This window comes from Micromesistius poutassou, assembly GCF_964030765.1.
Source record: "Micromesistius poutassou genome assembly, chromosome: 20".
NCBI classification, from domain to species: Eukaryota; Metazoa; Chordata; class Actinopteri; order Gadiformes; family Gadidae; genus Micromesistius; species Micromesistius poutassou.
The window spans coordinates 8042699-8054750 of NC_140290.1; the positions used below are offsets into that span (position 1 = coordinate 8042699).

Here is a 12052-nt window from a genome sequence, read left to right on the forward strand (position 1 = left end):
ATTTAGAATAGTAATGATTATTAGGAATCACGATCAAGGTGGAAGATTATTAGCCTGTAAATTAAAAGAAACCTCACCAAGTCAAATAAACTAGATAAATACCAGCTTTATTTGTAGTTTTTGCTCTAGCAGAGGAAAACGTTAAGACTTTTGACAAATAAATCAGGAAATCCGGTATCTTTTGTGTTGGATCCAAATACATCAGTCTTTTGGTTCGTTTTTTTTCTATACACGCAAAAATATTCTTTCTACAAACATTTTAAAAAGAACATTATGTACATCATGAAAACACCACATGCCACTGAATATCTCATGTAAAAGAGGGACTTCTTTCGCATGTCCCCCCCCCCCCCGACGTCTGTTTGAAAACTTCAAGTAATCTCTTATAAAAAATAGAAAATTTCTTCTTTTGCGTCTGAAAAAAGTTTCTCAAAAAATACATGTATGTGTATGAACCGCGTCGCCACTAGGCGGAGACTCCTTGACTGCTAACTTCAAAAGAGTCACTTTGGTAGATGCAAAGCAAAAAGCCCCAACAAAATATTTTATGATTAAATGACAATTCATGTGGCTGTGTTCCACAAGCATTGCCTGGAGGAGGGGTTGGGAGATGAGGGTGTTGGGACAGCTGGTGTGTTTCGTCTTTTGACGAAGAAGGAGAATCAATGTGAAATTAACGTTCTTTCTTGAAGAGAATGTTGAAGTGTTTGGTGTAAAGTTGAAATCAGCAGTGTGTTGCCAGGGAAGGGGAGTGTAGGGGAGGGGAGTGACCGTGAGGGCCTGTTGGGAGGGGAGATGATGAAGCGGGAGTGACGCAGAGGGGATGGTGATGTGCGGGAATGCTGGACAACAATGACGGGGGAAGACGTTTTTGTTTGCGGTGGAGGATGAGGAAGAAGAGAGAAGAAGGAGGTCACAAGCTGGACATTAAGCTCGGCATGGGGAGGGGGTGTGTGGTGGGTAGGGTGTGTGTGGTGGGGAATGTGGTGGGGGATCCAAAGAAGGCAGAGTTGGAGCAAGTTGGAAGCTGCGTGAAAAAAAGGAAACAGATTTGGGGCTGGGGGAGGAGAGGAGAAGGACTGCAGGGGTGTGGGTCTAAGACGGAGGTCCCTGCCGAAGTACACGTTGCAGCCAGCGGTGAGGTGGGGTGGCTACAGGTTGCAGGCACCTAGGTGTCACTGGTTCTTGCTCTGTTGGAAAAAAAGACACAAACACGAGATCAAAACCCGAGACACATGACACATTTATCCATACGGATTTCATAACACCAGGAAATTAGCAAAATAACCCACCAGGACACAGCATGTCATGAAACTGACAAAGGAGTCAGTCATGAAAGGAGTCAAACAGAAGCCTTTGGATAACTCTGGCCAAGGCTCATCAGAACTTATTTTCATGCAGAGCCAGCAGTGTTGAGAGGCCCAAGGCAACCTTCATACCTTACACCTCCACAGTAACCCAATGCATCAAACCAAAACAGTAATTTTGTTGGGTTTGTAACAAAGGGTATCAAATAAAAATAATTCAAGAAAGGAATACGGTCTTGCCGTTTTTATGACTTCTATTACGTTTATAAGTTTTTGATTTAACTTATTTCTATTTAGTCTCCATCTGCCTTAATGTGTAGTCCTTCTAATCACATTTGAGGGTTTTTGGCACTATGGTAATGTCAAAGCATTTATAGACACACATCTTTAACCCAACACAGCAGTGCTCCTACAGTCCAGTCAGTGTGTAGAAGACATGCAGGGGGAAACTCAGCAGCCCCGTCTACAGAGGTTTTTCAAGCACGTGCTTTCGGTTCTGTTAAACCACCATTCAAATTCTACCTGACACAAGCTGGGAGGCCGGAAACACAGTTTGTGCTGCTTTTGAGTCTGCAACGTTATCCCCTCGATGTGCATATTATAAAGGTGAGACAGGAGGAAATGTATGGTGAGCCAATGAGAAGGTTGGATGCTCTTTTAGCTTGGCGTAAGAACACAAGTTACTTCAACTGATGGCTTCCTTCTCATCCAAGATCAGCTTGGGTGGGCCAGAGAGGAGTCTGTTCAGCTATCCCACATGGCGCCTTGACCAACACTTGCCATTTCCTTATCGGACAGTACATGCAATCAATGAAATCCCCTGACCCTGTGGTGTCGTCTGACCGGTGCAGGCTGTCAAACAAGTCTCTGGAAAAATAACCAAAACAACAACCCAAAACCAGTGACCATCTCAGCTCACAATGGTGCTACCCTGGTAACATTTGATTGGGTGACAGACTTGGTGGCCCATGCTGAAAAACCTCCATAGAAGACCTGGGACCAAGACAGCCAGCCAGTCAACCAAACAAGAGAACAAACCATGCTCGACACTCGGGTGCATTCTGTACACTCACATGGCCCGAAAGACCACAACAAACCCCCTGAACATAAACCAGCACACCAAGAACAACACCCCACAGCAGCCAGAAACGCACACACACCAGGCCCGACCTCACGTACATGTTCTGAAGGAGGCGGTTTCTTCCTAAAAGCGGCGGCTAACCTTCCTCCCTCCTGTTTAACCCCCTCCGTCATCACCAGCCTCCTCCTCTTCTTCTTCATGTTCGCTGCCGTCCCAGAGGGGCCGGGCGTTAGAGCGCCCCCCACTGGACGGCTCAGTCGTTGTCATGTGCAGCAAATGCAGCCAAGACTGTCCGAGAGGGAACCGTGACAACATGTTAACGCCCTGCGGCCCCACACACACACACACACACACACACACACACACACACACACACACACACACACACACACACACACACACACACACACACACACACACACACACACACACACACACACACACACACGTTTCCTTGTTCCTGGAGGAGAGCAGGTTCCCACGTCTCACAAACAAACTAACGCTCGACAGAAACCTCTTTGGAAAGTTCTACTGGCCAAAGTGCTACTAAGCCAATGTTTGGAAAGTGCAGGTCTTGATTCGTGTGTGAATTGTGAGAATAACAAGTGCAGTAAAGAGACAAATTGCAATACTGGGAATCTAATTTAAAATTAAATCAAAATTTCATATTTGTATATGTTTGTTTGTTTTTCGTACTTGTGTTAGCCCTCAATATCCCCCCTGAGGAAAAATTAAAAACCCATCTAATCTGATTCCAACGCTTTATTTTACTCTACCGTTTTGCTTAAGGGTGTACTGTTACATAGAACCGAACAGAACTCAACACACTAGGCATGTTTTACCGTTTGAACTGTAAACCTGCACTTGTGCGTCGTCCTCCTTCTCGTCCATTAACGCACACTCCACACGAACCAACTCAGGAACAGAAAAACAAAGTTCTTCCTCTAAAGCACTGCAATGGATCGAATGAGCCGATCGAGGAAGTGTGCTAAATCAAATTCCCTAAGAGCTCACGCCCAGACTTTGTCTGGGCGTGTGCGGTGGATGAGGTGGAGTGCTCTCTGTGAGAGTACCTAGAAGTACAAGATCAATGCCTTGATCTGCTGACCGAGAGGTTCAAGCGGAGTCACGGGGGGGGGGGGGGGGGGGGGGGGATACCGGAGAGTCTCTCAGCTTCCTCAGGCGTGAAACATGGACGAAGGAACGGCTCCCAAAGTGAATCGGAGCGAGGGCAGGTCATATTCTACATACCTCGAGGAGAAGTAACGTGGACGATTTCTGTCTCGGATTAATAAAGTACAACCTATCAAAAGGACATCTTATCTTGAGATCTTAGAGAGCGGAGATCAGGTAGCAACACAAGGTTTATAAAAACAACAACAATGAAAAGGCTTGAGACATTCCTGTCTCATTCCCGTCTCGTTTACCAGTCGACTGCAAAAGCATTTGGCTGTAATTTGATTATAATCAAATCACAGCCAAAAGCCAAATGCATGCCGAGGTTAAAAACACACCCACAGCTTGAACGTGAGACAAAGGAATGTTGCGTAACATCATCATCCTCACAACCAATGACAGTGAGTGAGTAACTGAGAGAGGAATCACCTCTTCCTCTTCTTCTCTGAGTCGTTTGTCCTGGGTATGCTCTGCTGCTGCTGCTGCTGCTGCTGGGGCGTGCGAGCCGTCGGGGACTTGGAGAGGGAGTCCTCTCTCCGTCTCTTCCTGCACACAAACGCAACACGAGAGACGGGTGAGACATACTGTGGTGCTGCCGCTGCGCGACTTCATTCAATCATTTTCACAACCAACCGCAATGAGGTTGTAAACCATCTGAAGTGCGTGATGACCCAGTTTGTTTTCAATCGATTCGACTATTCCGCTGTTGAATCATGAGACTTCATTATGTAAGATGGCATACCGCAAAAACAACCCTACGGGAATCCTTAGTCACAGATATGACTCTTCGATTTCACAGCCTTTCCCAAAACATTGACTACAAACCGAACAACACCTCATGGCAATTCACACACTGTCAAAGTCTGAAGAGTTGTAAGCAGAAGAAAATGACTGTAGGGCTACTCCACAAAAAAACAAAACTTGTACTGACGGTGTGCTGCTACTGTCCACGTCCGCCTCCTTGCAGGGGGTCCCTGCGGGGGTCTTGTCCGTCTCCCCGTCCTCGGGCTCCTCCGGCGGGGCCCGCAGGCTCCCGTTGAGCCGCGGGCCCCGGCCGGTGTCCTGGGGCTGTGGCGTGGGCGGGGAGTCGGGCGCCGGGGCCTGGTCCTCCTTGGAAAGTTCTTTCCACCGCTTCTACACACAGGAAGGGCAGGAAGAGAGGGCATGAAGGACCTGCACGTCATGTTGAGCTGCGTTCACACCATAGCACTGTCATGTTATGGTGTTAAGCTGCGTTCACACCAAAAGCGATGGGGCGACGCCACTCCATGCAAAGTCGTGTGATGTGTGTTCACTCCCTGAGTGACGTAACAGCCAATCCGCGTTCAACTGGCCAACCGTTCTGTGCAGTCCGGAGTGAACCATGGCGCATGGAGGGGAAAGTGATTGTTGCCGTTTGCGACTCCCGGAGCTCTATATCTAAATAATATTACATATATACATCTATATAATATAATATATAATATCACAGCCAAAAGCTGTGTGCACCTCTGGATGATATTATGAATAGACTGCTTCGGGTTCTCGGACGTCTCTGGTACTTCCACAACAACTCAACTTCCTCATACATGCGTGACTAAATTTGCGTGATAAAACATACCCAAATCACTACCTCGACGGATTTGTGACTGGTCGCGCGACCAAACTCAGACCACACCGCAACCAAATTCACGTTTGGTGTGAACGCAGAGGGCCAGTCCGACGGAAGGATCACTTTGAACAGGGGGTACCGGTACCGTTCGGGCATCACAACGCGTTGGGGACCATTTCTGTGCTCTTTGTGGAATTCTCTATGAAACGCTTTTCCAGAGGATGGTTGTTTTCTGTTGGCTGTGCACCCTAGTTCAAGTGGATTTGGGTTTTGACATCACCCCTCACACCTGCTCCTAGGGAACCCGATGTCTGTTTATTCTAAAGCCTTCTCGAGTGTCACGGTGTGCAGATAGTGACACCTGACTTACTCTTTTAAGGCTTTCATCCGTTTTTGTTCGTTGTAGCTCTGGTACATTAAGAAGGAACTCTATCATCCATGTGGAATAATAGTCATATTCACAAATTATGCTTGAAAGAAAGAAAATGGGGGCGAATTGGTCGGATTTGGTTGAAGGACAAGAGGATTATTGAATAACATCCCTCATCTCATCAATGCACTGAATCAGTGTCTGTGTTTGTGAGTTAGGCTGAGGACAACTAGACAACATGTCATGGGGTGTGCTTACTATACTATGCCACACATGGCTTCTGCGTATTGGCCAAAAACATAATAGAGGAATTCATCTTGCCTTCATTTTAACACTTATTCCCCACCCGTTTACGTTTAATTACACTAAAGCAAGCAGTCTTTATTTATACAGCTGTTCTATGGACTATTACATGCCTGACTAGCCCTGTTAAGTTTGAATTCCTTTTAAAATTTGCCAAAAAAGTCACATAATATTATTAATTTCCTAAAATACCATCATAATATGATGGTTTTGTTTTGTTTGTTTGTTGTACATTTTGGGGGGTTTCGCTGCTTGTTTTCCTTCTATAAACAGGTCTTACGAGGAAAGCTGAGCTTGAGATAAGGTTGATAATGTAAGAGAGCATTTGAGGTCAATTCTACGTCTCGGTCTGACCCATTGAGTGTTGGGCTGTGATGCCTTCACTGGTGAAATAAGACACTTCCACCAACACCCAATAGGTTCTGGAGGAAAAAAGGAAAAATCTGACACAGGACTCGCATGTTAGCGTGAAGACGGAGAATTAGAGATATAGAGATACAGAGGAATAGAGTGTGACCCAAAAACAGAGGGACACTGAGAGAAGGGGAGCCGAGGGAGGGCAAAGGATAATGTGGTAGCTAGGGCTAAAAAGCCACAAAGCGACCGGGTGCAGCACTCTCATGTCCACAGCACATTCCCTAGGCATCCTTGTAACAATATGATCCAAGGAAATACCTGGTCCTTAATGCAATTAAATTAAATTGCTCCCTAATGACCTTCATCCAAATTCACTGTTAAGGCAGAATTATGGTTGGACGTAGACGCAGCGGACCCTGCGGACCCTCCTTGCGTCCACCGCAAGGGCCTGACGACGCAGCAGCAAGGGCTGTGATTGGTCCAATAACGGAAACCCGACTGAAACCTGCCGCAGAACCAAAACAGGTTCACGAGTCTTGACTGCGTCGAAGCGACTGCGTGGTCATTGCGTTGCGTCAACGTCGGTCCAACCATAACTCTACCTTTAGTGGCCTTGCATCAAAAACATCTCTGAGAGGAAAACATGAAACCAAGCAGGAGAGTCAGTGCTCCGGGTTACCTGGACAGAGGAGTCCCCCATGATGTACTTGGCCCCCTCCAGGACGGCCAGGTAGGAGAAGCGCAGCTGGTCGGGCGTCTGGATCAGCCCCATGCGGTACTTCCTCATGTCCAGCAGGATGCTCTTGATGTCCACTGACGAAGGGTCCTTTCTCTTGTCCATCTTGGCCAGACGTTCACAGTTTATTAGGGAATCATCGCTCAATGCACTCAAGTGAAGCCCTCGTAGAGAGAACATACGGTTCATTACATTATTTAAGTGAAAGCGATCGAAAGAAATACGCCTACAGTGCAAGATCAAACAGGACGGAAATTATGATTTATAAGCTTCTTCAAATATATATATATATTTATTTATTTTTTCCTCGTAGTTCTCGTAGTCATCACCCTAAAATATATATAGTTTAAACAACTTTATTTTTTAAATCACATATAACGTGAGTAGGCGGGGCTTACCAGCACCAGACATGTGTCGACCAATGAAAACGTCCCTGATCGCCCGATCCCCGCGCTGCAGTGCACCACGGCCGGCCCGTGGTCCGCCCCGAGCGAGGTTGATTCCCGAACTTTGAACAGGAAGTTTAGGAAGGAGGCAGGGGAATCGGGAACCCCGAAGTCAGGCCACGTGGTGTAGTGGAAGTGGTAGATCTCCCTCTTCTCCCCCGTCTATCAGAGATTATCAGAGTCAACATTAACCATCCAAATATTACATAAACAGAACCCCCCCCCCCCTCTTTATATATACTGTTTATTACAAGATTGTTATTCTTTGTCAACTTGTTAAAAGCAGAGGAGTGGCAGGTGAAGGAAGCCTTTCCCTGCCTGCAGGGACGTGTTATGACTCACACAAGTAAACAACAAAACCTGAACTTGGCATTGGGTTTAAATGTTACGGAAAAAATAAGCCAGACATAAGTGTGACTTGATCATGTGTGATTCAATCTCACACTGACACACAAAGAGAGAGCGCGCGTGTGCGTGTGTGTGTGTGTGTGTGTGTGTGTGTGTGTGTGTGTGTGTGTGTGTGTGTGTGTGTGTGTGTGTGTGTGTGTGTGTGTGTGTGTGTGATGGGACTCACGTGTACATTCTGGAGCTGCAGCACTCTGGTTGTGTAGTAGGATTTGACGTCCTCGGACAACAAGGTGACCAGGAAGCCTGTGTCTCGGAAGGCCATGTCCTGCTCCATGGCCGTGGGCCAGTACTGGGCACACTTCTCCTGCCGGAGCCAGAGGACGGGACAACAAGGTCATTGAGGGAGGATTAAAGCTGGCCTCACATTAGATGAGGGAAGACTCAGTATCTTTCTGCAATTTGAGGAAGCAACTGGAGAAACGCGTCAGGAAATTAGAACTGCGGTCACCAGTAGTACCACTTTGTTGTGTTTGCAAAAAAAGAAAAAAACAATTGTGTAAAGAGGCCATGATACATTCTATCAAACAAATAAACATGTGAAAACGTGCTTGTAAAAGCCTGGTCAACACGACTATTTATTACATCCATATAATATCCGGCTTTGATCTGACACAATTTATAGTGAACTATTACATCAACGCGTAAGCAACTAATCCGTAGGCTTCTTGCTCAGGGAGGCCTACAGTGGTAGACTGTAGATTGCGGACGCTGTGGTTTGCACAAGGAACCTGTCCTCCGGGACCCCTGACCCCTCGACTGGCCTCTACTCTGGCCTCTACTTAGTCATATGACCACACGCCTTACCGCTCCTTTCTCCATTACTCTGTTCAGCATGATGATAGCCTTGGTCCGCTGTTCCCAGATCATCATCCAGAAGTGGCTGCAGGTGTTCTTTAGGGGGCCCTGGTAACCGGACACACACACACACGTTTCACAACCGCCAGGAGCCACGGTCCGACAGCGGGAGAACTCTGGGCCGTGGTGGTTGAGCAATAGGCAGGAGTATCGGTTACAGGTAGGGCTGGGTGATTTGGCCCTGTCGAAGGTGCTGGAATAAGTTGGTGGTATTCCCCATAAACGTGGTAATATGTATTTTATGATTGCCAACATAGTAATCAATGCCATTTTATCAACGTTACTGAAATAAGACATTAACTTGGCAGCAACTGGACTAAAACCTTATGTTTTTGCCATTCTCCCCAAAACACTATGTGAAAGTTCCACTCTGCTTCAGACGCAGGTAACGGCCTTTTCGTGACGCCGACGTGCCTGTTTATTATGTGTGTTTTCCTTGGATTTTGGCACAAGGGATTATAACATCTGATCCTGTGTATTAATGAAATACCCTTCTACATCACGACCAAGGGACACCTGATGCGAGTGTGTGGACGTGTAGCGCTCTGTCTGGGAAGCGGTTGACTGTGGTGTCCGAGAAAGGGTTACACTTCTTGGACCCTTCTAGTCTACCGCCCAAGCTGTGTGTGATGTGCGGATCTGTGGAGCTTGTTCTGGACAGCCGTGGATTTGGATGTCCAAGAGGGATGGGCTACCTGGACAACTAGTAAAACGCCAGTGTGTGTGGACATGTGGAGCTCAGTCTGAGCATAGATTTATTTTTATGTCCAAGTGAGGGTTACGTTTCTCAGTATAACGCCACGGTGTGTGATGCTATCATATACAACAACAGTCCTAAAAAAGTATCACAAAGTTGCCATGTTCGTAACACACACTCTCTGCAATTTAGTTTTTTTTTTTTACTTCATGGTTTTTCGGTTCAGCCATCTCACAAACCGTAGGAAAGTAAAAATGTGAATCAATTGATTAAAACTAAAGAAATCACCCAGCCCTAGTTACAGGGTTACAGAAGAAAGAGGCGATGAAAAACAGTCATAGATATGGACAGTTTGTAGTAAAAATAAAAACAACCTTGGATCATTGGATGCCAACCTTATTGAGATTGGCATCACAATATGCAAATTAGGCTTATCACATTATGTACAGTTTAATATGTGCTGAGGGGAACATACAAGTCAGACAAGAATATGAAAATGCTTGATAGCTCAACTTGACTGGAGGATATAAAATCAGAACTTATAAAACAGCAAACAAAAAAAATAATAGGAATGCCTGCTCATGATCATATTTTGCTGAAATATTTATAATAATTCATGTGAATGCAAAGGTTATAAAGGGACCTTACCCGGTATACATATGTCTACAAACCACACCTGAGGCTAAAATTAGCTACACTAAATGTTCACAATGGTGCTCGGGTAGGATGGTAGTTTAAGAGGTATGACAAAGGAGATGGTGAATGTTTTGTTTGTTTAGGTATGTGGAAGCCACATGCCTTTAAAAATAAAGAACGTCAGAAAAAATAATCAGATATGAAAGAATGAATGTATGTATGAATGAAACATAATGAATGTCATGACATATGCTTAGGCATAAATCAGGACAAAACAGACAAAGTCCCTCTCTGTTTCATGCTGTTCCAATACACGCGGGCGGCAATATCTCCCACTACTAATGACTAATTCAGACCTCCCTGGCGCCAGACGAACAGACTTTAATAATGACCGACACATAGCAACAACTTACTGTATCACTAACTACACCCACTTGGATGGATACATATTAAATTTGTTTGGTTGTTCCAAAACCACGCAACATCATGCTATTAGAAACAACAAGTGTAATCGGACATCTGCTCTTCTTATAGCACAAACTGACCAAAGACAAAACTGAAACTAAATAAGGTAAACAATGTTTCTTAAGCAAATGTTGTGAAATAAGTGATATTTGACCATCATCAAATCAAAAAGTGTTCTGACAGCCCTACAAAAGTACCAATACCATGCAACAGAGAGGTACCTTTGTCCCAAAACGTTAGAATATCAAAGTGTACTTGCCTGAGTCAATATGTAACGTCTCTGGGCTTCCTCCATCACCACTAAACTGGCATTGATGTAGTCATTCTCTGTGCTCCCAAGTTTTACTCGACTGTGGTCAACTAGAATGGGAAGGCGTTGAAGGTCATTTACGGAACAGCATGTAGTAAACACACACACGTGTATGGCTGATACATTGTGTATATTGGGGTCCTAGTGTCGTCGTGCTCACATGGGTTGACGTCTCTGTATCGGTTTCGATAGCGATTCTCCGGATATTTAGCGATTTTGAAGGGGCACTCATGGGACTGATTCCTGATTTCCTGTGGATAGCAAAACATTTGATCAGACACGAATTGTGTCCAAACATAAAACGTGTGAAAGTCTTGTTTGTATCCTACATGTCCACGTTTAGAATCCACCACCACTCAAGAACAAATACAATATAGTAAAACACGCGGAATAAGCACATAAACAAAGTATCTACATCTAACGCCTATAGTAAAGATGTTGTCACTATAGGCTGTAGTTAGGTATGTTGAAATGTGTCAGCTTAGCTACCACGCTAGCTCACTTCGCTAGATCACTTAAATGCGCGCTGGGACTTGTTAGCGACCGTCTAACTATGCTAAGCTAACACACTTACTATGTATAGGTTCTGCCACCGGCCATCGGAATCCATGTCTTCAAATTCCTGGTCCATTTCCAACGTGACAACACCAGTCAATTGAAGTCAGCGTAACTGTTAACGTGAACGTGAAGCTATCTACCTCATTACTTTTGGTGGGAGAGCCTAAATACGTTAGCGGAGTTGCTAATGTTTGCCCGTTACCTGTGGTGTAGTTGACATCTAAATACGGGCGATTAGTGCGCATGCGCCGACCAGGGGTCCTTCAGCAGCTGTCAAAAACTAAAGCGTCGATGTTTCAAATGATGATAATAGCTTGTCAATGAAGATAGGGGGCGCCCTTGTTAAGCAGTATCGAGGATGACAGGCGCTGGGTGCGTGTTTCTTCCACCATCTAGTTTGTATTTTTAGGTCAGAAAATTGGCATACCACCAGCTCAACACTTTAAGTGGAACCAATGATAGTGATATTACAACATATGCCGACCAACAACATAAGACAGACAACTTGGTAACAACAAGAGAGTCTAGATACAGCCAGGGGTCTAATATTTTACGTGCCTATCAGTTCATTCAGAAGACAGGGGTCACTTAAATATAAACTAGATAGGTCATGGTCTTATTATTTTGAGGGATAAGGCATTCAAGTCAGACACAATAAACATTTACGTGCTATTTTTCATATTTTTTCAAAGCTTTTCTATCTTCTATCATAGGAACAATCTTCTAATCCTCAATTAAACGGTCTTCCCCTTCCAT

At 45.2% G+C, this 12052-nt stretch overlaps 1 protein-coding gene across 1 annotated transcript; it reads right to left on the bottom strand.

Annotated features, from left to right (window-relative positions):
- Window positions 1-91: 91 nt before the first annotated feature.
- On the bottom strand, window positions 92-11517 carry ptpn2b (protein tyrosine phosphatase non-receptor type 2b). The gene is made up of 10 exons (XM_084484509.1): window positions 11313-11517; window positions 10899-10989; window positions 10688-10788; window positions 8580-8678; window positions 7942-8079; window positions 7320-7529; window positions 6865-7026; window positions 4496-4698; window positions 3994-4110; window positions 92-1190 (listed from the first exon to the last, which is right to left on the bottom strand). The coding sequence occupies exons 1-10, from the start codon at window positions 11367-11369 to the stop codon at window positions 1169-1171; spliced, it is 1200 nt and encodes a 399-aa protein (XP_084340635.1). The 5' UTR covers window positions 11370-11517; the 3' UTR covers window positions 92-1168.
- Window positions 11518-12052: the final 535 nt, after the last annotated feature.